Source organism: Microcaecilia unicolor, chromosome 6 (genome assembly GCF_901765095.1).
Source record: "Microcaecilia unicolor chromosome 6, aMicUni1.1, whole genome shotgun sequence".
NCBI classification, from domain to species: Eukaryota; Metazoa; Chordata; class Amphibia; order Gymnophiona; family Siphonopidae; genus Microcaecilia; species Microcaecilia unicolor.
Window position 1 is genome coordinate 253,322,395 of NC_044036.1, and position 26,555 is coordinate 253,348,949.

General features: G+C 42.6%; 1 protein-coding gene across 1 annotated transcript in view; it reads left to right on the forward strand.

The window, feature by feature from the left end:
* Positions 1 to 18,718: 18,718 nt before the first annotated feature.
* Positions 18,719 to 26,555, forward strand: part of TMEM268 (transmembrane protein 268) — a 38,191-nt gene continuing 30,354 nt past the window's right edge. The window contains exons 1-3 of the mRNA XM_030207235.1: positions 18,719 to 18,827; positions 19,886 to 19,995; positions 24,340 to 24,447. Coding sequence (XP_030063095.1) covers positions 18,719 to 18,827; positions 19,886 to 19,995; positions 24,340 to 24,447 — 327 coding nt within the window. The remainder of the gene's footprint in view (positions 18,828 to 19,885; positions 19,996 to 24,339; positions 24,448 to 26,555) is intronic.

Consider the following 26,555-nt stretch of genomic DNA (forward strand, 5'->3'; position numbering starts at 1 on the left):
ATCCCTCGGAACCTTTCCCGTCTGCAAGGATAAATTAAACAAATCTTTAAGAGGACCCGCCAAAACCTCTCTGAGCTCCCTCAATATCCTGGGGTGGATCCCATCCGGTCCCATGGCTTTGTCCACCTTTAGCTTTTCAAGTTGTTGATACACACATTCTTCTGTGAACGGTGCTCTATCCACTTCATTCTCAATTGTATTATTTCCAGTCCATCGCGGTCCTTCTCCAGGATTTTCCTCTGTGAAAACAGAACAAAAGTATCTATTTAGCAAATTTGCTTTTTCTTCATCATTTTCCACATAGTGGTTCGCAGTATCTTTTAGTCTCACAATTCCCTTTTTAGTCATTCTCCTTTCACTAATATACCTGAATAAATTTTTGTCACCCCTCCTTACATTTCTAGCCATTTGTTCTTCCGCTTGCACTTTTGCCAGTCGTATCTCTCTCTTGGCTTCTTTCATTTCCATCCGGTATTCCTCCATGTGTTCCTTTTCTTGAGTTTTTCTGTATTTCTGGAATGCCAACTCTTTAGCCTTTATTTTCTCAACCACTTGCTTGGAGAACCATATCGGTTTCCTTTTTCTCTTGCTTTTATTTACTTTCCTTACATAAAGGTTCGTGGCCCTATTTATAGCTTCTTTCAGCCTGGACCACTGTCCTTCCACTTCTTGTATTTCCTTCCAGCCCATCATCTCCTTCCTCAGGTATTCCCCCATTTTACTAAAGTCAGCACGCTTGAAATCCAGGACTTTGAGTTTTGAGTGGCTGCTCTCCACTTTAGTTGTTATATCAAACCAAACCATTTGATGGTCACTGCTGCCCAGGTGGGCACCCACTCGGATATTTGACACGCTATCCCCATTTGTGAGCACCAGATCCAGTGTCGCTCCCTCCCTCATGGGTTCCATCACCATTTGTCTGAGCAAAACACTTTGGAAAGCATCCACGATCCCTCTACTTCTTTCCGATTCCGCAGACGGAACCTTCCAATCTACATCCGGCAGATTGAAATCTCCCAGCAACAGCACCTCTCTCTTGCTTCCCAACTTTTGAATATCTGCGATCAGGTCTTTATCTAATTCCTCCAATTGTGTTGGAGGTCTGTAGACAACACTCTCGTGGACAGAGGTTCTATCATCTCTTTTTAAGGTGATCCATGTCGCTTCTTCCTTTCCCCAGGTCCCTGTCATTTCAGTTGCAGTGATATCATTCCTCACATACAGAGCTACTCCGCCACCTTTACGACCCTCTCTATCCTTCCTAAATAGATTATAGCCTGGTATGTTTGCATCCCATTCATGGGAACCATTTAGCCACGTCTCTGTGATTGCAACAACATCCAAGTCTGCCTCCAACATCAGGGCCTGAAGGTCATGAACTTTATTGCTTAAGACTATAGGAATGTCTCCTCTGTAACCTATCTGAGGAGCTGCACTTAAATTCACCAGAAGAAATGCCCAGGTGTACAGCTCTAAGGATTGGGACATGCAAATCACTATTTTAGCAGAGTATGTAACATAACAGGAAAGATATAAAGATATAAATGCAGAATTAAGCCAGAATTAAGGCAGAGCAATTCTTATCTGTGTGTATCTTTCAGAAGTATCATGAGATGTACTGAATTTGTTCAAAATAGGGCTCAGCTACAATGTGTTGGCTGAGACATATTTCTAAGTATTCAATTTGACTAGTACTCTACTTTACAGCCAAAAAACCTTACCACATCCCTCTGCTCAGCTGGGTGTTGGTTGTACATCTATATTCCAGGTCAGGTAGTGCTGAAAGACAAACAAAATAAATTCTTCTTTTACTACTGGTAAATGGGTCTTTTCCCAGTGTTGAGAAACAGAAATGGGGCATCTTTTTAATTAATCTCTGGCTATATCTACAATGCTAAGGTTTTCTAGGGATACGTTGAATTCAAAACCAGAATAATAGTACCAAGGCAATGTCTAGTATCATTCAGAATGATGTAGCAACTTATAATTATACTGGTTGATATTCAAAATGATTTAACCAGCCAGAAACAGCTGTGGATCGGTTATATAAAGCATAAGCATTGCCATACTGGGGCAGACTGAAGGTCCATAAAGCTTAGTATTCTGTTTCCAACAGGGGCCAGGTCACAAGTATCTGGCAAAATCCCAAAACAGTAAAAGACACTTTATACTGCTTATCCTAGAAATATGTAGTGGATTTTCCCAAGTCCATCGGAATAATGGCTTATGGACTTTTACCACATTCTCTGGCAATGAATCCCAGAGTTTAATTACATGTTGAGTGAAGAAATCTTTTCTCTGGTTTGTTTTAAATTTACTACTTAGTAGCTTCATTGCATGCCCCCTAGTCCTAGTATTTTTGGAAAGAGTAAAGAAGCGAGTCATGTCTACCTGTTCCATTCCACTCAGTATTTTATAACCTCAATCATATCTCCCTCAACTTTCTCTTTTCTAAGTTGAAGTGCCCTAGCTGCTTTAGTCTTTCCTCATAGGGAAGTCATCCCATCCCCTGTATCATTTTTGTTGCCCTTCTCTGTACCTTTTCTAATTCTGCTATATCTTTTTTGAAATGTAGTGACCAGAATTGCACACAGTATTTGAGGTGATGTCACACCATGGTGTCAATAATGACACCTAGATCCTTTTCCTGGCTAGTGATTCCTAATGTGGATAAATCTCTCTTGTCTGTCCCCTTCTCCTCTACTGCTAATTCCAGACTCCGTTCCTTTTATCTCGCTGCACCTCATGCCTGGAATAGATTTCCCGAGCCTGTACGTCTAGCCCCGTCTTTGGCCGTCTTCAAATCCAGGCTTAAAGCCCACCTTTTTAACGTTGCTTTTGACTCCTAACCACTACTCACTTGCCCTGTCCCCTTTTTATCCCCACCTCTCTTTAATTCTATTACCTCTTAGTTGTCTGTCTGTGTGTTTGTCCTATTTAGATTGTGAGCTCTTCGAGCAGGGACTGTCTTTTTCATGTATGGTGTACAGCGCTGAGTATGCCTTGTAGCGCAATAGAAGTGATAATAGTAGTAGTAGTTTGGGTTCCTCCTTCCCACATGCATCACTTTGCACTTGCTCACATTAAACGTCATCTGGATGCCCAGTCTCCAAGTCTCGTAAGTTCCTCTTCCAATTTTCCACAATGCTCTTGTGATTTAACAACTTTGAATAACTTTGTGTCATCAGCAATTTTAATTACCTCACTAGTTATTCCCTTCTCTAAATCATTTATAAATATGTTAAAAAGCAGTCATCCCAGTATAGACCCCTGGGGAACCCTACTATCTACTCTTCTACATTGAGAATACTGACCATTTAACCCTACTCTATGTTTAAAAAAAATCTTTTAAGCAATTCTTAATGCACGATAGGACATGGCCTCCTATCTCATGACTTTCTACTTTCCTCAGGAGTCTTTCATGAGGCACTTTGTCAAATGCCTTTTGAAAATCCAGATACACAATATCGACCGGCTCACCTTTATCCACATGTTTGTTCACCCCTTCAAAGAAATGTAGTAGATTGGTAAGGCAAGGTTTCCCTTCACTAAATCCACATTGGCTTTGTCTCATTAATCCATGCTTATGTATATGCTTTGTAATTTTATTCTTTATAATAGTCTCTATCATTTTGCCCAGCACTGACATTAGGCTCACTGGTCTATAATTTCCCTGATCACCTCTGGAACCCTTTTAAAAAATTGGTGTTACATTGGCCACCCTTCAATCTTCGGTACCATGCTTGATTTTAAAGATAAATTACATATTACCAACAATAGTTCTGCAAGTTCATTTTTCAGTTCTATTGGTATTCTGGAATGTATACCATCTAATCCAGGTGATTTGCTACTCTTCAGTTTGGCAGGTTTACAGAGATTTGTTTCAGTTTCTCTGACTCATCAACATTGAATACCATTTCTGGTACTGGTATCTCTCCCACATCTTCCACACCCCATTCTAATTTGAACACAATATAGTCGAAATGCATAGATAAGCGTCTGGAAAATAGGTTTTGAAAATAGCAATTAGGGAAGCAAAATATCCAAATGCTGCATTATGCCACTTTTTAAAAGTTTTTCTCTTTTGAAAATGAGTCCCCTAGTCTACTACGGTCTCTATTGCAACCTCATTATCGTGATGCCCTTTCTTTCCTGTTTTGGTGATATCTTTTACAGATACCTTGCTCTGAACCATGCACTTTTGATTGGCTGTCGGCCTTCTGTTTAAAAGCTGCTCTATTTCCTTTTTAAATGTTGATGCCAGCAGCCTGGTTCCATCCTGGTTAAAGTGGAGCCCATCTTTCCAGATTAGGCTCCCCCTTCCTTAGAATGTTGCCCAGTTGCTAATAAATCTAAAACCTTCACCATCACCTCATCCATGCATTGAGACTCTGGAGCTCCTGTGCATGGAACAGGGAACACTTCTGAAAATGCTACTTTAGAGGTTTTGGATTTCATCTTTCTATCTAAGAGCCTAAGGGCCCCTTTTATCAAGCTGTGGTAAAAGGGGGCCTGTGGTGGTGTTGGTGCAAGGACTTGCCATGCAGCAAGGCCCCCTTTTACTGTAGTGGATAAAAAGAAATGGCACTACGCTAATCATAGAGACTGGTGCTTGGCCATTTTCAGGGGAAGCTCTTACCACTACCTATTTAGGTGATGGTAAGGGCTCCCGTGCTAAACTGGTGGTAACCAGACAGTGTGTGGCACTGCCCAAGCCCCAGCATTACAAAAATAAAAAATATTTTTGTCACACCAGAAATGGTGTGCACTGGGGGTGGGAACTGCGGTAACCCGGCGGTAGTCCCGATTTGGTGTGCAGCAAAGTGGCGGTATGTGAATCCCTGCTTTGTAAAAGGAGCCCTAAATTTGGCTTCCAGAACCTCCCTCCCACATTTTTCTATGCCATTGGTACCCACATATAACAAGACAGCAGACTCCTCCCTAGCACAGTCTAAAATCTTATCCAACATCTTTGTACCAGGTAGGCAACTGACCAAGCCACACAGCTATCTACATGCCTAATGATTGAATTTCCAGCTACAACAACCATCCTAACCTTTCCCTCCTGGGCAGAAGCACCTAGAGACACATCCTCAGTGCAAGAAGATATTGCATCCCCTGGAGGGCAGGTTCTGGTTACAGGATCACTTCCTGCCTTTCCCTTCTGGAGACTTTTCTCCTCCATTAACTTTTTTCTTTAATCAGTCACTGTGGTTTGGTTGACAGACTACTGAACAGTGTTTATCTTGCTTCCCAAAAGGAAAACTCTTGCAAAAGGTTCTCTGTAAAGGTTACTTTTTCTAGCAAATAATTTTAACTTGATATTCACAAGTATGACCCTACCTTTCTTTCTATTTGTTTTGATAGAGATGTCTTTGAAATGGCTAAAGTTAAAAAGTCTTGCTTGGGACTATCCACTAATTTCCAGTAGCACTTAACCAATTATCACTGCTGAAAATTAGCAGTTAGCACCTAAGTGAAAGCCAGCTATTTGGGGGTGTTCCAGGGGCAGAATCAGCACTTGGCCAGTAAGTGCCAATATTCAGCACTTAATCGGCCATAGTAACCACATAAATGGAACCATATAAAACACAGTCCTATCTTTATGCAGCATGGGTTAGTTAGCTGGCCATGTGTTAGCTGGTGCTGCATGAACCGGATATTCAATGCCGATGCCCGGACATGGCTCAGCATTGAATATCTCATAATAACACCGGTGGCAGTCAGCAAAATGCTCACCACTGCCGGCTGAATATTTACCCCATATTAATACACACCTATAAAACAGATTACAAAAAGTTCCCGACTGGCTCCATTTTTTCAGGACAGGTTGATCTTACCTTATGCCTTAATATTTGTCTATAGGTTGCTACTAGCCTCTGTGTTGTTTTCACAGTACTGCAGCCTCTCTCTGCCTCACAGGCTGCAGGTTACAATATGTTTATTTTGATACAATACATTCATATTGAGAAAATGACTTGGGACCAAACATGAAATGCCCTGGAAATCAGAAGCCCTTTAGAAAACATTTACTATATGTCACCTCTGAATTGGATGACTGCTTATCAAGGCAGAATTAAGGCAAAGGCAAACTAAGCACATGCCTATGGTAGATATAACCTAAGCTGGAAACGTGCCCTATGCGACATGCCCCTTAGTGCTTCCACCCCACCTATATTACGACAAAGCAGGGGAGGCAATGGTCAGGGAGCAATTTTAGTATTCCTGCCTCCCTTGTGCCCTGTGCAGTTGTACTGGCCGCACATACCTTGCTATGGCACTGGTCTAGGGCCCAAACATTTAATAGGTGCCCTTATAGTTTGCTAATTCAGTGGCTCCCCAGGCTGATTTTTGCCCTGTTAAATCAACAGTTGGCAGAAACATGAATGTAGGGGTGGGGTGAGGGTGGGAGCCAGAGACATTGTCACCTGCAGAGGTTTCTCTAGTTTCCCTATCCACTGTACATTGGCCTACAGTTAGTTGGATGAGTCAGCAAGCAGCACTTTTTACCTGCTGCATTTCATACAGAGCCCCCTATTTATAGGAGTTTAAATATGTATTTGTATTACAATGGAGAGCCCAATGATATTCTGCTCTGCTGCTTACTACACTTGGGAAATTTTAAGCAAGAAAAGGAAGCATGATATTGATAAGCCTACCACTGTCAGTGATAATATAGATAGTCTGAAATTAGAGCTCATTGTCTGTGATGATCAGTAATGTACACTTTAGGATAGGGAATGACCTCTGCAGAGAGGAATCTGGTGGAGTCCCTACATGAAAGCAGCTGTTTTTCCATGCGCCCTTTAACTGTAGTGAGTGTGGCTGGATCCCATGTGTCTAGGATGTGTTAATGAAAGATTTGTTCATAGCACTAACCTGCAAATCAATTAACATCAGTCAGTAACTGCAGAAAAAAATTAGAGACTGACTGAGTTCCTGCCAGTGGAAGGATAATATTCAGAGATTTATCTCATGGCAGTTGTGCTATTTCATCTTGGTTTTTAAATCTTTGCTCAGTGCTTAATGTTAGAGGGTTGTTTATTGGATGTGCCACCAGGACTAGGTTGAGAACCACTGCTCTAAGGCAGTGGTTCTCAAACCTTTGCTGGGGGACCACCAGCCAGTTGGGTTTTCAGGATATCCCTAATGAATATGTTTAGTTAGTAGGGTATGTAATCATATTGTTATTTTGTTTAGATATAAAAGACCCCTGAAGACGCTTTTTGATAGCGAAACATGATCATGTCGGGTCCTTTTGAGGCCAATTGATTATACATTGGATATTAATCTGTTTTGGGACTCTCATGGACTGAGTATTAACAGTTGACATTATCTGGAAAGTGGAGCTTCTAATCCGATGGTGCATCATAGGATTGGCTATTTAAGATACCTTACCAGTACAGAACTGTTATTTAAGAGACTTTCACTTCTATTGATTGAGAAACACGAGATCCAAACCGAGATGCAGTTGCCACTTGGAAGGATTTCAAGCTTTGGGAGAAATATGATGTTCTAATCATGAAGGACACTATCCAGCTTATTTTCGAAAGAGAAAGACACCCATATTTTGACCCAAATCGGGAAATGGGCGCCTTTCTCTCATGGGCGCCCAAATCGGTATAATCGAAAGCCGATTTTGGGCGCCTCCAACTGCAGTCTGTCGCGGGAATGGACAAAGTTGACGGGGGCATATCGGAGGCGTAGTGAAGGTGGGACTGGGGCGTGTTTAACGGCCGAGGAGAGATGGGCGTCCTCGGCCGATAATGGAAAAAAAGAAGGGCGCCAGAAGCGAGAATTTGGATCACTTTTTTTTACCCTTTTTTTTCACGAACAAGTCCGCAAAAAGTGCTCCAACTGCCCAGATGACCATCGGAGGGAATCGGGGATGACCTCCCCTGACTCCCCCAGTGGTCACTAACCCCCTCCCACCCAAAAAAAGAACTTTTTTCCAGCCTGTATGCCAGCCTCAAATGTCATACCCAGCTCCATCATAGCAGTATGCAGGTCCCTGGAGCAGTTGTTAGTGGGTGCAGTAGACTTCAGGCAGGTGGACCCAGGCCCATCCCCCCTACCTGTTACACTTGTGTTGCTAAATGGGAGCGCTCCAAACCACCCCCAAAACCTATTGTACCCACATCTAGGTGCCCCTTCAGCCATAAGTGCTATGATAATGGTGTAGAGTTCTGGGCAGTGGGTTTTGGGGGGGGATTTCGGGGGCTCAGCACCCAAGGTAAGGGAGTTATGGACTTGGGAGGTATTTTAAATTTTTTTTTAATTGTTACAAGTGCCCCCTAGGGTGCCAGGTTGGTGTCCTGGCATGTGAGTGGGATCAGTGCACTACGAATCCTGGCCCCTCCCATGACCAAATGCCTTGGATTTGTTCATTTTTGAGCTGGGCGCCTTCGGTTTCCATTATCGCTGAAAACCGATACCGCCCAGCTCAAATCTGCCCAAATGTGATGCATTTGCCGGGCACAAACCGTATTATCGAAACAAAAGATGGACGCCCATCTTTTTCGAAAATACGGTCTGGCCCGCCCCTTCGCGTACCCGTCCTTGGAGATAGGCGCCCATGGAGATGGGCATTCGCGTTCGATTATGCCCCTCTATGTGATAGTCATTTACTTGAATACAGTTTATTGTTCAACTTTTATTACTGTTGTTGGAATAAGAATTAGCATATATCCACCAGGATAATAGTCCTGTTATATGAGAATAAGGTTTGAATGAATGGTATGGATGAATGAATGTGGATAGTGTGTGTATTTATATATTTTAGAACATTGTGTTTTAATAGGTATATATAAGTAAGGTATTTCTAAGGAATAAAATAAAATTTATATGTTTTGCAATATATACAGTTGTTGTTAATTTTGCATATTTAATTCATACAACTAGTTTTTTGAGCGTGAACCTAGAATTATATATAATGAATATGCATGAGACATAGTTGCATGTCTGTCATCTCCATTATATGCAAATCTTCTCTATGCGTATTCATTAGGGATATTCTGAAAACCTGACTGGCTGGTGGTCCCCCAGCACAGTTTTGAGAACTAGTGTTCTAAGGAAAACATTGGATGTAAAATAAATAAAAACAATTCACTCTGAGATTACTCATTTCAAGACTTTATAAAAGGTAAATGATTTAAAATGATTCAAACAGGTCACCCATACAACATTTGTATATCTTGCTAAAAACATGCTACTTTCTCTCAAGTAGCAAGAGAATTCTTGCATTCAAACTTTAGGTGAACCTATGAGGGCTCATAGCAAAAACACATGCCATCAAAACCCAAACAACATATGATGAGCACAAACTGCTATAAGGGAAAATTATTAATCTGAAAACAACTTAGTGTTAAAGGCCAGACTGGACTGAAAACCTTCCCAATAATTCCAAATAATTCACACACTTTGCAGTAAGACAATAATCTATAATATAATGTGGCAATAACCTATCAGGCACCAAAAAAGATCAACATTTCTCAAGGCCTCATCTCAGTATTGCACCCACTTCTGTTAAACTCATAAAATCAGAGGTTGGCAAATCTAGCTATTGACCAAAAACACCTTCACACTGACAAAATGCGTTTATAAAAACTCCAAATGCAAGAGTGAAATATCTGCTTTCTCACATAGGTGAAACTTTAACAGTCCAAAATCTTCACTGGTGGGGGTACAAACCAACCACTTCAAACTGTAAACCCAACACCTAGTATTTAATTACAGTGCTCTATAAAACATTGGATCTCAGCAGTGACTCTTTTCTCACCAAGACTCAGCCTGGTGATTCACTGGCCTTGTCATCAGTCTGTTTTATGATTACCTTTAATTACAAATTTCTATTTTTTTAATTTTTTTAAGTTTTCTTAGAAATCTTATAAATTATCCAATAAATATAAAGCCACTTAGCTTGTCTTTCAATTATAAAGCCACTTAGCTTGGCAATTGCTAGGACCAAACCCTGATGCAGCATGGTGAAACATGGGCCATCCATGTTAGTGAGGATCCCATAATGATTCAGCAAATTCTGAAAGACAAGTTAAGTGACTTTATATTTTGGGGGGAATTTTATAAGATGTTTTTTAAATTTATTTATAGAAATTCCAATTATACAATCCAAAATAACTTTGTCAAGAAACATGCTATCAAAAACAAGGAAATAAATAAAAAAATGGAATTACCCAAGAAAGTTTGTACAAGTCCCCGAAAAGGGAGGGGGAAGGGCGTGAACAATACACAATGACCTGAGAGAAGGCAATCAAGAAAAAGATTTAAAAAATGAAATAAGGAACTCAGTACCTAACATAAAACTTAAAGTCCAAATGTCATCTAGACTACCACTTAGAAGTTCTTGCATCTAAAATGTGACGAAGCTGCGAAGGTTAGAAAAAAAATGAAAAGTAGCATTATCCAACTGAAGAACACATTTACAAGGGAACCTTAACTGAAATCTTGCCCCCAAAGCCAAGGACTCCTGCCTCATAGAAAGAAACTTCTTTCTTCTCTCCTGTGCCCATCTGAAAATATCAAGAAATATACAAATTCTCTCTCCCATAAAAGTAACTGAGGCAGCTTGTCATAAATACAGTCTAAGCAAAGCTTCCTTATCCAGAAGAAAAAAAATAGATAACAGGAGGGTGGCTGGAGAAGTCATCTCTTCCTTGAAACTTTCCAACAACTACTACTTAACATTTCTAGAGCGCTACTAGGGTTACGCAGCGCTGTACAGTTTAACAAAGAAGGACAGTCCCTGCTCAAAGGAGCTTAATATTCAAGCTGTCAGAGGATAATTCAGCTGCAACTGGTCCATCTGCTTTTTCCACATTGGCAGATGAAATAGTTATAAAATAAAGTTTTTGTAAATGTGTCAAACCCTTGTCAGAATATTTGAAAACCTCCTTTAGGCAAAGTATCTCAAGGGGAGCCAAATTTAACCATAGGAAAATTCTAAAGACTCAAAGTAAAATTTCTGGCCCCTAAAAAGTACCGAGTCCATGGTTCAGCCCCCACCCCCCAAATATCTCCCAGTTACTCCAAAAGGGAGGCCAGTCATACCTAAGGTTCCTCCTCCTTACATCCAGGGCATGGGCTGTCAGCTCTGCAGCCACTCCTCTCTCCTCTCTCTGTCCCCAGAGTGGAGCAGGAAGTTGATGTCAACTTCCTGCTCCTCCAGGGGCAGAGAGAGGAGAGAGGAGCGGCTGCAGAGCTGACAGCCCATGACTGAAGGCTGCTGTGGCCCCACGCTTGCTTTTTAAAATTTATTTTGTGGTCGCGGCCGCTGCTGCTGCTGAACAGGAGAAGCAGCAGTGGCCAGGAAATGAATACCGCACCGGGTGGAAGGGGAAGCTGCAGATGGTGTCTCAGCAGGAGACTCTCCCGCTTGGCAGGAGTGTGGGAGATAACCCACCAAAGCGGGAGTCTCCTGATGAATGCGGGAGACTTGGCAGGTCTGGCAATGCAATCTGATATTAACAATGTCCAACCTATACATATAAATGACATGCATCCTGCCTCCATGCAAATGAGGGCAAAACAACAAGACCTGTTTGCAACTATGAAATAAGGTTGGGATTGAGGATGACAATTTTATTAGCCTTCTGGGGACAGAAAAATACCTACTGTACCTGAATGTAATTCACCTTGACCTACATATGAAAAAGACATGAGCTAAATCTAAAATGCCTTTTACAGAAATATGTAGTAAGAGGTGTACATCTGTGGGAAGCATTGTCTAGCAAGCTAGCTTTTGGAGTCAGGTTGCAATGGTCTTTTACAAATTGCTGTCAGGTATCTCTACTGAATCCAGTGGCAGGCAGTACCCCACCACTGCTAACCTCCTGACAGAGAATGTTTCCTTGACTTTAATTCAGCTTTTTAATTACGTTGGGTGTGCCTCCTAGTTGGTCCTGCCAAGTGTGCCTTGCACATCACAAATTAACATTTTAGAACCTCCTCTCAAACATTCATAAAATACTACCACATCTTCCCTGACTTGCTGTTTCTCCAAAGCAAACATTCCTAGTCTTAGCAAGCACATGTGAAAGAAAATGTACTGACATGTTGGAATAATAAGCCTTGTCAGTGTCCTCTACAAATGAGCAGTTCTACAGCTGCTGTTGCTGCTGTGCTGTGCTGGAAGGGAATGTAGTGAGGGTTACTTTATGCCAGTTTGGAGATAGTGCAGTGATGGAAGAAGTTCTATTTAGTTTTTCAGAATGTAATAAGGCCCTCCATGACCTTACACTTTAGACAATCTGCCACGCAGGGCATAAGCTTTAGGTCTTGTGGTCAATGGGCATAGCTTTGAACTGACAAGCATTGAAGAAAGAGAAATAAGAACATTATTTACAAAAAAGGATACAGCTGCACTGGAAAATAAGAACAGAACCACAATGTGACTTCAAAAATACCGGTGATGGGTTAATTGTCAATACACAATTAAAAGGAAATGTTGCAACTCCATGAAGTGCAGAACTTTTATTGAGGAGCTGATTTTGAAATCACTGAAGCCAGGAAGCTGAAGAACTGGAACTCCTGGCAATGGGTGAAATGGAAACAGTTTTAAATATGTAAGTCCTACTTCTGTGCCTATTCCTTTGCTTTGTACACCTGTGCTCTCTGTGGAAAAAAGTTGCTACTAGTATTTATGCAACAGGCAGAATCACTTGCAGAAAATTAGGACTGGCGGAAGCTTATGGAAAATGTTTAAGGCTGCAATTCTTGAGCGATTGTAGCTATAGTGACAGCTGGTGATTGAATCTATAGTAGCATGATTCTGGGAGATAATGTATCACTAGAGTGATAGCTGGCGTATGCGGTTGCCAACTGGATCCAAATTCACCTGACAGAATTGATCTAACCCTGGGTTTACCCCATTGCACGCAGGGATTTGTAGTTGGGATTTCCCCGTTGCATTCCCTTAAAGAGCAAGACTACAAGTTCCTGCATAAAATGGGTAAACCTGTCAGGCGAATCTGGATCCATATTGCATATTGCACTTACAACTGGTGCTATAATATTTTTTTAGTGGGATATATTATTATTATTATCTGCCTTATTTTCGAAAGAGAAAGACGCCCATATTTCGACCCAAATCGGGAGATGGGCGTCTTTCACCCGTGGGCGCCCAAATCGGTATAATTGAAAGCTGATTTTGGGCGTCTTCAACTGCAATCTGTCGTGGAAACGGCCAAAGTTGACGGGGGCATGTCAGAGGCGTGGTGAAGACGGGACTAGGGCGTGTTTATCGGCTGAGAAGAGATGGGCGTCCTCGGCCGATAATCGAAAGAAAAAAGGCGTTTTTAGCGTGAATTTGGGTCACTTTTTTTGGACCCTTTTTTTTCACAAACAAGTCCCAAAAAAGTGCCCTAAATGACCAGATGACCACTGGGGGAAACAAGGATGACCACCCCTGACTCCCCCAGTGGTCACTAACCCCCTCCCACCCAAAAAAAAAACTTTAAAAACTTTTTTTTTCCAGCCTGTATGCCAGCCTCAAATGTCATACCCAGCTCCATCACAGCAGTATGCAGGTCCCTGGAGCAGTTGTTAGTGGGTGCAGTGGACTTCAGGCAGGTGGACCCAGGCCCATCCCCCCTACCTGTCACACTCGTGGTGGTAAATGGGAGCGCTCCAAACCACCCCCAAAACCCACTGTACCCACATCTATGTGCCCCCCTTCAGCCATAAGTGCTATGGTAATGGTGTAGAGTTGTGGGCAGTGGGTTTTGGGGGGATTTGGGAGGCTCAGCACCCAAGGGAAGGGAGCAATGGACTTCAGAGGTAGTTAACTTTTTTTTTAATTGTTACAAGTGCCCCCTAGGGTGCCCGGTTGGTGTCCTGGCATGTGAAGGGGACCAGTGCACTACGAATCCTGGCCCCTACCACGACCCAATGTCTTGGATTTGTTCGTTTTTGAGCTGGGCGCCTTCGGTTTCCATTATCGCTGAAAAACGATACTGCCCAGCTCAAATCCGCACAAATCTGATGCATTTGGTTGGCACAAACCGTATTATCGGAAAAAAGATGGACGCCCATTTTTTTCAAAAATACGGTTTGTCCCGCCCCTTCACGTACCTGTTCTCGGAGATTGATGCCCATGGAGATGGGCGTTCGCGTTTGATTATGCCCCTCCATGACAGCTAATGCAGAATATTTGGGGCCAGGGCTTATCATGAAGTCAGCTGGTGTAGTAATACACTGATTATGGAGCATTATACTTTGTTATGGTGTCAGATAGTGGCACAACCCAGTAATTCTGAAAGGCTTAAGGTGATGGCATCTGATGATAGAGCCAATACAATCCTGGCTGGTCAATTTTGGCTCATTCTAGTGGTCGATAAATTGGCAGTATTTTTATCCTTTTTAACTGTACATCTGATCTCTTAGCAGTTTTGGTTTTCAGAACTAATCTTAGCATATTTACTGAATGGAATTGGTTCACAACACACCAGTCTCTCCAGAGGACTAATTAAAACCATCCTAATTCTCTCAGTTGCTGACCTGAACCATGATTTCAGTAAAAAGCTGTCAACCAAGATATATTTAAATGACTTAGAATCACTGGAAGGTTTTCTTTCTGGAAGGTTCTCTTCTTCACTGAATAGGTGTTTGTGATTCACACAGCTTAGAGTTGCATTAATTCCAGCGGGTGTATATTGCTTGTTAAAACCTCATTCCTAGAAACATAGAAAAAATATAGAAACAGAGAAAAATGTAGGCAGATAAAGACGATGGGGGACCGATATTCAGACTTCGGGAAATAGCTGGGCTGCTTTCTGTGACCTGATATTCGATGCCCAGCCATTCCCAGTTTCTGGCATTGAATATCTAATCTATATTTGGCTGGTTTAAACATAACCGGCCAGGCCAATATTCAGCACCGGCTAGTTATGTTTAAACCGGCCAATGGTATTCCAGGGTTTCATGCAGCCAAATAAGGCTAACAAACTCACAGTGAAAATTGGTGGATAGCCGGTTACATCAGGCAAAAAAGCCAGCTATCTGCTAGCTGCTAACCAGCTATATTCAGCGGGAGACAGCCAGCTATCTCCCACTGAATATTGCAGATAGACAGCTAAGAACCATTTAACCGGTCAGGTGCCGTTCCTGGTCGGTTAAATGGATTAAAATATCAGAGGGCATATGGCCTTTCCAGTCTGCCCATCCATGCCCTTAGAGATCCTATGTACTTGTCCCAAGCTCTCTTGAATTCAGATACTGTTTTCATTTCTACCACTTACACCGGGAGGCCATTCCATTAATTCACCACCCTTTTCATGAAGAAGTATTCCTGATCCTGTTTCAAACTTGTGGCAAAAGGGAACTGATTAACTCTCTCAGACAGGTGAGAGTGACATAGGGCTCTCTCTTCTGATTATACCCATGAATACTGTACTGCAGGTTAGGGTAGGGCTGGTTTAAGATTTTTCTGCTTGGATCTGTGTATTATTCAAGACAGTTCAGCAACTTCCTTATTTGCACTGTATCATCTTGAAGAGATGGTCTTCCAAGACTCTCTTTCTTCACAGTCACTTCCAATCCCTTCCCTTTCTTACCACAAAGCAGGGTGTAATGTAATAACCACTCACACCAGCATGGTAATTGCCCAAACATTTGGCCTCCTCCTTGATCCCCTTAAGGCAGGTGCAAGGGTATTGGGCACCCTAGGTGAACCTTCAATTTTACTCTCTTCTCCACTCAAAAATCTTTCAGTGAAAGTATGCATTAATATTTCTTTCAATGTGTGTAGCTGTCAGGATCTATTGTTTTGCATTGACTGCAACTGCTCTTTGCTGCCTCCAGAAACAGCTGCCCAAAGCAACCACCAAGTGGTGCCTAAAGATTGGACCATCCCTGAGTCCCTTGCCAATCCTTCCAATTCAGGGATTCTCAACTCAGTCGTCAGGACACACCAAAAGCCAGTCAAGTTTTCATTGAATCTATAATGAATAAGCATGAGATAAATTTGTATGTACTGCCTCCATTGTATTCAAAATTTTATTGTATGCATATTCATTGTGGATAACATGAAAACCTGAGTGGCTAGGTGTCTCCCAAACACTGGGTTGAGAACCACTGTTCAGTCAAAGCCTTCTATATGAATGCCTGTATTTCCACTAGGAGTTCTGGTTGTTTGCAGTCTACCAGACAGAACCAGCTGCTAGTTAAATTCTGTGATTGCAGTTTAATTTAAATAGCTAGTATGGCTGTTGCTCAAACATTAGTTTTCCCCCTTGTGGCCTGCCAGACAGACTCAGCAATGTGAACACCTGTATTTCTATTGGAACTTTAATAAATTGGAATTGCAGTTTATGAAAATTCTTGGAGCTTCTTATAGCTATACTTACTTTAAATTAGGTATGCCAAAGACATTCACAATTAAGTGGATAAGAAATCCCTCTTCCAATAAAGGATTGTAGACATGAAAGCTTCAGTGAGCAATAAAGGCAAATATAATGAAAATGATGACCTAAGCTCTTACACTAAACAGCTGTTTTCTTAAAATGTGTTTGAAATAATTACATACCTCAAGAAATCCAAACGTTATGTTTTGGATATGCTATGAGAAATTTGAATGTGATCCCTCCAGAATTTACATTTTGACAATTTGTTAGCAGTGGCGTAGCCAAGGGTGGGCCACCCACTAGCAGCATACCTATGATGTGGCTGGCAGGGATCCCCAAGCCCCAGCAGCCGAAAAACTCCCAACAACTGTCCCTCCTACGTACCTTGTAAATAGCAGATCTTTGCTTGCAGTGAGCAGTGACTGATATATACTGCTCACACTGGCCCCACAGCCTTCCCTCTGATGTATTCCCACTTATGTGGAAATAGGAAGTTGCATTAGAGGGAAGACTGTGGGGCCAACATGAGCAGTGTGTATTAGTTGATGCTCGCTGATGGTGAAAATCTGCTATTTAAAAGGTATGCAGGAGAGGGGGGATGTTTGAGAGACCATATGGCATGCAGGCGAGAGAGGGAGGGACCAAATCACTTGTGGGACAAGGCGGAGTTCTGCCCACCCATCTCGGGCCCAGGCCCACCCAAAATTAGGTGTCTGGCTATGCCCCTGTTTGTTAGAAAGTACATTTCTTTTAATATGGCAGCAAACTCCATCTGAGCTGGCTGCTGTGGAGGAAGCCTACACTTTGTATAAGAGAATTCATGTTTCTAGGGGTTATATTACCTTATAAACAGCCATGTCAATATATAAGATTTAGAATAGGCTGTCATTTGGAACAACATAGCAAATGTCAATAACATACCATGTTGTTGTATGTCATTAATAAATGAAAACAAGCAGGAAAAAACATGACATTTTGTGCCTTTTCCATTTGCCAAAAAGAGATGGTACACTCTGCAAAGAACGTGCACTGTTTGCAAAGAGGATACACTCCAGTGGCATTGCTAGACTTACCATTTTGGGTGGGCCCACAGATAGGATCAGTGGCATAGCCACTGGTGGGCCCAGGCCCACCCACTATGAATTCAGGATCACCCAACGGTATTGTGGCTGACAGGGATCTCCAAGTCCTGCCAGCTGAAGATTCCAGGCATCTCTCCCTTCCCTCCCCCCCCCCCCCCCCAGCAAATGGGGGTCTCTTAACTGGACTCCCACATGCCCCCGCTACCTTTTAAATCCTTCTCTTCTTTTCCGGCAGCATGCAGGCTCTTACCTACTGCTCTTGCTGGCCCTGAGCCTTCCTTCTGATGCAACTTCCTGTTCGCAGGATCAGGAAGTTGCATCAGAGGGAAGGCTTGGGGCCAGCACAAGCAGCGGGTGTGAGTTGCTGTTCACTGCTGGCAAAGAAGAAGTATTGGGGGCTTGGGAAGGGTAGTTAAGAGACCCCCGATTGCCAAGGAGAGGGAAGTGAGAGATGCCAGACAGGGGTTTTCTACCCACCCACTTTGTGCTCAGGTCCTCATAAAATTGGGTGTCTGGCTATGACCCTGGTTAGAATAGGTGGGCTTTCCAAAACTCCTCCCCCTTAGTCCTGCATTACTCTCCCTCTACTCTAACTCTGGATCCAGCATTAGCCCCCACCTGTGGCCTGGTAGCCCCCTAGAGTACCTCAGCATCTTTGCCAGCTCAGCAGCGATGCACTTGGCTATGCCAGTCTTGCAGGCTTCCCTCTGTTGCATCCAGGAAACAGGAAGTGATGTCAGCGAGAGCAGGATGTGGCAGAGGGAAGCCTGTGGGAAACACATCAGCAGAAGTGACAGTGGAGGTGTGTCGTTGCTGCACCAGTGAAGATGCTGAGGTAGATCAGAGAGGGAGGGGGAGCTGCCGGATCACAGGAGGGTAATGCCAGATCCGAAGGCAGAAGAGAGCCAAGCAAGGTGGCTGCCATGGAACTTTTTTAGTGGGCTATTTAGGGTGAGCTTGAGCCGAGAATGGGTGGGTCAGTGCCCACCCATAGCTACACCACTGGTACACAACAACATTGCACCCAGCACAAAAATTAATACTAACCAAAATATAACAAAACAATTCTGCAAAGGCATGGGAAACAGCAAAGCTAAAATTTTGTGGCTGCTCATTCCTAATAAGAATAGCATTCCCATAGCCTTTGTGTTGCTTTGTCTGGTGTTTCTATGAATTGCTTTGTAACTGATGTACAAGTGTTACAGGATAAACCAGGAAGAAAAGAGTGAAGTGGGGCAATATCAGTGTGCCCCCCTCCCCTGCCAACTGGTCTTCACAAACATGGCCTGCACCTCCCAAGCAGCAAATTTAGGGGAAAGTGAATGCATTTCCACCTCCGTATCTTACAGCAGGAGCTCTAAACATATAGACTCCATCCAGTGGATGCAAGGTAAGCAGGCCAACTCATGAGCCTAAGTGACAACATTAGGATGCTCTTGTTAGACAGCCTTAATCATGGAGGTTTTTCCCACTACACGAGCACATAGCTACAATAGAGCGAGCCTGGCAAAGTGCCTATGACCTCCTGCAATGTGGATAGCCCACTTCCTCAGTTCCAGAGCTCCGATAATTACCACTGCAGTACCAGTGCTCGGAGAAGGATGGGGGAGGGCTTGGAGAGGGCATCTTTACTTCTCTGCCTGGGGCTCATTCATTCCTAGATACATTACTGCCATCACTAAACCATATCTATTGTTTTAGAGAACTCTGTATCTGCTGTTTTTGTAATGCAATAAAAGTTAGATTAGTCTATACCAGGACAAGCATTGGACGTATCTTTTAAGTACCTTTTAGTGCAGGTGCTGAAGACATTTTTCTCCATGAATACAGAAGTGGTGGCAGGAAGTGTGGTTTTCACTAAGCATTCTAGATGCTGAAATTTCCACCACCCTCTCTTTCCCAGTGGAACTTTCTCTGAGCACTGTTCAGCCTGACGCATTCCATTAGACTTGCTCATGTGCCTTTAAAGGGTGGGTCTGATTAGATTCTGCCACTCAAACTGAGCAAGTCACTAGGTACTCCTTTCAGCTCAATACCCTTTAAAAAGCGGCCTGCATCATCTAATGGGATATCCAGGCCTGAGCAGGACATACACACCAATCCTGAATAATTGTTCTAAGGAGAGGTGAAGGGCAATTAATTCAGCAACAACAATTCAAGAATCTATTTACGTAGAGTCCTTTTACTAAGGTGTGCTAACAGATATAGTGTGCGCTAACAATTAGCATACACTAAATGATAAAATGTCCATAGGAATATAATGGGCTTCTTATCATTTAGTGCACACTAATCATTAACGTGCACTAAATCCATTAGCACACCTTAATAAAAGGACCCCCTAATGTGATATCTTGGGAAACCGATAAAAAGGCATATAATACATTTAGAGTAAATCTCCAAGCACACATTTGTCTAAGTCGGAATCATATGTCCTGTGATGTATTGCAGAATTGTACAATGGCCAGGTGCTAACAGTGCTTCGCACTCAAAATGATTCCTCCTTCCCTGATGGTAGCATGGAGGACTGTGTGGAGAAACTGAAGGATTCAGGAATCCAGGTAAGCCAAGTGGCTGGCCTCTAGTGCATGAACTCATAAGACCTACCAAAACGACAAGGTTGAAATGGCATATACAAACAAAGGCCCACTCTCCAACCTCTCCATTTCCTGGAAGTACCCATTTTCTTTGCTATTGATAAGTGATGTGTTAGTTGTCTTGGGGGGAAAGTATGTGTATTATTATACAACAGCCCCTATTTTAGAAGCTGCATTAATGATTTATACATGATGCAAATATCAGCATTTAAACTTAGGCCCTGGAAAAACATGGAAAAACTCAATTTTAGAATCCTAGGATTTACATGTATAAATCGTTGTGCATATAGTGTTTGTGTGGGGTTTGGACAGGACTAGGGTGGAACCAAACCATCTACATGTATTCCACATTTCAGAAGGAGAATGCATGTCTAGGATTACCAAGATCAATGTTGAGATTCCCAGTTGCTGATGGGTATGTATGTTTTGTAACAGTGTTTGTTTTGGGCAACACTCTATAGGAGAAATTAGGAAAGGTTTCCCCTTAATCCCCTAGTGGTTTTGCTCCCCAAAATCAGTAATGCTGAATGATTAAGACCTATGTACTCTTGGAGTCCTAGGTGAAGCTCAGCACTCCTGGGTATTTATTTATTTATTTGTTGCATTTGTACCACACATTTTCCCACCTGTTTGCAGGCTCAATGTGGCTTACATAGTACCATCAAAGGTATGGGGCTCAAATTTATAAGATTACCACACATGCACACAAAAAGGAGTTCATGTCTTCGATTGGTTTCAGCAAGAAGTTTTTCAGTTACATATCACTCTGAAATGATTTTGGTCACGTAGTACTCTGGAATGCTCTTAGGTGAAGGGAGCTCTGTGAATTATTACCTGAACCTTTCTGCAAATGTCTCTCCTTACAGTGCCTGATGGGCTAGTTTACTATAACGTGCATGAACAGTCACCCGGGTTAATGCGGGTTAGCGATTAGGGCCTAAATGGCTTGAAAACACAGTGCAAACGTGGACTTGTTTTCACACACATAACACCCAAAGAAATCAGTGAAACTTCATTGCTTGGATTCCCAGGCTCAGGCAACTTTTAATAAACCAACTTAAAAATGATCAAAAGGAGATGAGGTTCCTGAGCTCTCAGACCACACAGCTTCCTTTTTCAAAGTACCCAATTACATGCCTAAAATAGCATTTTAGGCTTAAAAATGGATTAACTTCCCCCCCACCCCCCAAGGGCAATTTTAACAGATTTTACTCAGTAACTAAGTAGTTACAAGAGTGAAATTGGGGGCTGAAAACTGCCATTCCCACACAGGTTGGGGGAGGGGGAGGAGGAGGAGGAAGCTGGGGGACAGGGAAAGGGTGAGGCCAATAAGGAACATACCATGGTTCATGGAATTTGCATTTACAAACCTTTATGCCAGTGCAGTTACAATTCAAAGCTCAGGTCATCTGCTTCCCAGAGTAGCCCTGGCTGAGGATGCAGGACAGTGTCATCCATGGAGGGTGACAACTAGTGGCCAGATATAGGAACTATTGGCCTAATATTTAAAACCACTTAACTGGCCAGGAATGGCTCCTAGATGGTTAAATGACACTTAACCAGCTATCCAACAATATTCATCAGGAGATAGCCGGCTATCTCATGCTGAAGGGGTCCTTTTACCAAGCTGTGGGAAAAAGGGCCCAGCGGTAGTGGTGGGGGCAGTTCTTCCCGCACACCAGGGTGTGCAGCAGGTAAAAAGCCCCAAAAAACAAAATGGCCATAGGGTAAGAAAACTCTTACTGTATGACCATGTGGCGGGGAGCCCTTACCGCCACCCCATTGAGGTGGCAGTAAGAGCTCCAGCGGTAGGGCTTTTTTTGAGGAGGTACTTGGGGGTACTGAGTACCGGCACCTTTTCCATTGTCTGCTAAAATTGACCCATGGACCCCAAGTTTTAATGAAAGAGCTCAGGCTCTACACACCAATTCTGCCTTGTCATAGGTTCTGTGACTGGTTGCAGGGGGCCTGGCTATTGTGGGGAGGGTCCCTCAGTGATTACCCCCACCCCTGAAGGGTGGCCTAGCATTTGAGTACCGGCACCTTTTTCACTAGAAAAAGTGCACTGTCCAGCGGTGACCTGGCAGTAACCAGGCAGCACGTGGCAATGCCCAATTACCACTGAGTTACCGCCACGCTAATCATTTCTGGTTTTTTTCCCCCCGGAAATTGCACACGTTTGACCCGGAACTGCCACCAGCGGCCATGTTGGGCTGACAGTAGTCCCGGAATAATGAGCAGTAAGCCTGCATTGGACATACCACCACTCTGTAAATGGGCCCCAAAGTTTGGTGGTCAAATTAGGCTGACAAAATAGCAGGCCTATTTTTTGCCAGTTTCAACCTAACCAGCGCTGAATATTCATTTGGCCAGTTAAGATGAAACTGGCCAAAAATAAATCGGATATTCAATGCCAGTCACCAAAAATGGTCCAGCATTGAATATCCAGGCTCAGCGCCGAAAGCGGGAGGGAGCCCAGCTACCTCCCGTGGTCTGCATGATTGCAGAAGGAACACTGGTACATGACCCCCAGTTGGCCCCAGTGATTTGTCATTCTGATTTCCCATAAGTACATAAGTATTGCCATACTGAGAAAGACCAAAGGTCCATCAAGCCCAGCATCCTGTTTCCAACAGTGGCCAATCCAGGTCACAAATACCTGACAAGATCCCAAAAAGTATAAAACATTTTATACTGCTTATCCCAGAAATAGTGGATTTTCCTCAAGTCCATTTAATAATGTTATTTGGACTTTTCCTTTAGGAAGCTGTCCAAACATTTTTAAACTCCGCTAAGCTAACCGCCTTTACCACATTCTCTGTCAACAAATTCTAGAGTTTAATTGCACGTTGAGTGAAGAAAAAATTTCTCCAATTTCTTTTAATATTTACTACATTGTAGCTTCATCGCATGCCCCCCTAGTCCTAGTATTTTTGGAAAGCGTAAACAGACGCTTCACATCTACCCGTTCAACTCCACTCATTATTTTATAGACCTCTATCATATCTCCCATCAGCCGCCATTTCTCCAAGCTGAAGAGCCCTAGCCGCTTTAGCCTTTCCTCATAGGGAAGTCGTCCCATCCCCGTTATCATTTTTGTCGCCCTTCTCTGCACCTTTTCTAATTCCACTATATCTTTTTTGAGATGCGGCGACCAGAATTGAACACAATATTCGAGGTGTGATCGCACCATGGAGCAATACAAAGGCATTATAACATCCTCATTTTTGTTTTCCATTCCTTTCCTAATAATACCTAACATTCTATTTGCTATCTTAGCCGCAGCAGCACACTGAGCAGAATGTTTCAACGTATCATCAAAGACAACACCTAGATCCCTTTCTTGGTCTGTGACCCCTAACGTGGAACCTTGCATGACGTAGCTATAATTCGGGTTCCTTTTTCCCACATGCATCACTTTGCACTTGCTCACATTAAACGTCATCTGCCATTTAGATGCCCAGTCTCCCAGTTTCGTAAGGTCCTCTTGTAATTTTTCACAATCCTCCCGCGATTTAACGACTTTGAATAACTTTGTGTCATCAGCAAATTGAACTACCTCACTAGTTACTCCCATCTCTAGATCATTTATAAATATGTTAAAAAGCAGCGGTCCCAGCACAGACCCCTGGGGAACCCCACTAACTACAGAGAATTCATTAAGTTTCTCCGACTCGTCAGCTTGAAATACCATTTCTGGCACCGGTATCCCACCCAAATCTTCCTCGGTGATGACCAAAGCAAAGAATTCATTTAATCTCTCCGCTACGGTTTTGTCTTCCCTGATCACCCCTTTTACTCCTCGGTCATCTAGTGGTCCAACCAATTCTTTTGCTGGCTTCCTGCTTTTAATATACCTAAAAAAAATTTTATTACGCATTTTTGCCTCCACAATCTTTTTTTCAAAGTCCCTCTTGAAATTTCCAATTGAAAGCCCCAATTGAAATTCTCCAAGAAAAGCAAGATTACAAGTCTCTGCATGTAACGGGGGTAAACACAGGACTGGATCAACCCCATCAGGTGAATCTGGAGCCAGTTGGTAACCCTACCCCCAGCATGGATTTGTTACTGCAATGACTAGGCTAAAGTAGTTTGTGAAGGGATATAAAACAGAAAAATAAATTTCTGTGTAGTTGTGAATGAAGACTTGTAATTCCAGATCCCAGCCTTGTTTCAGAATGAGCTGAAACCCCAAAAGATCAGGAGGAAGTTGCCAGATCAAATAAAAAAGATAAGGAAAGGAAAAAGTTGTATAGAAAGGTTTCGGACCAGGATTTGAAGACATCTCTTCTCTTTTATTCAATTCAGATCCCTTTGGAAGAATACAAGGCTTTCATTCAAAATCCTGTCCTGAAGCCTGAGATCAGAAGACACATGTTCCTCAACTCAAGAGCATTTGGGATGGTCTTAGCTGTGGTAAATATTGCTTAATTGATAGTACTATCAGGGTTAGATTTACTACTTCTACTTATCATTTCTATATTGCTACTAGACGTACGCAGCGCTGTGCACTGAACATATAAGAGACAGTCACTGGCCCAACAGAGCTTACAATCTGATCAAGTCAGACAAGGGAATTACTTAAGGTGCGAGTTATAAAACAGACATGGGTACTGGACAAGTGAATAGGAGTTAGGAGTTAAAAGCAACCTCAAAAAGGTAGGCTGTTAGCCTAGAGTTGAAGACAACCAGAGATGGAGCTTGACGTACTGGTTCAGGAAGTCTATTCCAGGCATATGGTGCAGCAAGCTAAAAGGAACAGAGTCTGGAGTTGGCAGTGAAGGATAAGGGTACAGATGAGAGATTTACCCAATGAACGGAGCTCTCGGAGTGGAGAGATACTGAGGAGCTGCAGAGCGAAGTTACTTGTAAGTCATAAGAGAAGTTTGAACTGTATGCGGAAAAGGATAGGGAGCCAATGAAGTGACTTGAGGAGAGGGCTAATATGAACACAGCGACACTGGAATATAAGTCATGCAGCAGAGTTTTGAACAGATTGAAGGGGAGAGAGATGGCTTAGTGGAAGACCTGTGAGATGCAAGTTGTAGTAGTCTAAGTGAGAGGTGATAAGAGTGTGGATAAGGGTTTTGGTAGTGTGCTCAAAAATGAAAGGGCAAATTTTGGTGATGTTATACAGAAAGAAACAACAGGTTTTAGCAGTCTTTTGGATATGTACAGAGAAAGAGAAAGAGAAGTCAAAGATGACCCCAAGGTTACGAGCTGATGAGATAGGGAGGATGAGAGTGTTTTCTCTGGCATACCTCTAAGGGCGGAGTTAAGGGAGAAGTCCTCCCAGCTGAAGGTGAAGAAGCAGAGTGGGGAGGAGTTTTTCTAAAGATATGTTGCAATCAGTTGGTGCCTCCCAGGAACCTGAATTTGTTAGTGAACCTTAAAATTTAGGGACCGTTTTACAAGGCTGCATTAGGCACTAACGTATGCCTACCGCAGTACAAAATGGCATATCCTGGGATGTGCTACAGCATCATGTGGTAATCTTAGAATGTGGGTACACTGACTGCATGCTAAATCATTTTTTGTATTTTTTGAGGGGCGTGTCAGGGGTGGAGAGTGGGCAATCCTGTACTAACCAGTTAACACATCTACATTATCACACACTAATTGCATGGATAATGCAGGAGCCTTTACTGCTTAATTAGTGCATAGCCATTAATGCAGAAAATGTTTAAAAAGGAACTTTTACAGCAGCAGGAAAAATGGCCTTAGTGCTGGAAGACCTGCATAACGGCACACTAAGGCCAATTAGTAAAAGGACCTCTTAGTGCATGCTAAAATGGTTTAATGTACACTAACATGAATTAATGCACATTCATTTGATTAGTGCACATTATAATATTTTACAATGTGTATTCAACATCACTACTACAATGAATGAATAAAAAACTGAAAAAACCCACCTGAAAATCAGGAAAAACTCAGGAAAATTTAATTTTAAAAGCGCGTGGCCAATATGTGCGGCTGAAAAATAATTTTTATTATCTGCCACACGTATCAGACATGCGCCAGGTGACATTTGGCACGCATAGGTCATTACTGCCTGGTTACCCCGTGAGACTTTACCACTAGGTCAATGGCTGATGGTAAGATCTCAGACCCAAAATGGACACATGGCAATTTTCATTTTTAAGGTGCGCTAAAAATGATTCTGTGTGCGCCCCAAACACGCTTCTACACTCCAGCAGGCCATTTTTCAGTGTGCCTTTATTTATTTATGGTTCATTTCTACCCCACATTTTCCCACCAATGCAGGCACAATGTGGCTTCCATGAATTACATAAGTAGAGAGATACAACACATGAATTGTACAGTAGAATAAAGATAAAATGCTAACAGCAATTAGGACGGTTAAACAGCAGAATTACTGATGGAATACTCATTTTTATAAAAAGGTACGTTTTCAGCAGCTTCTTGAAAAGATGGTGGTCCACTTGCGATTTTAGGTGCAGGGGTAAAGCATTCCAAGTCTTCGGGCTGGAGTAGTGGAAAGTAGAGGCAAAAAGAAGCTT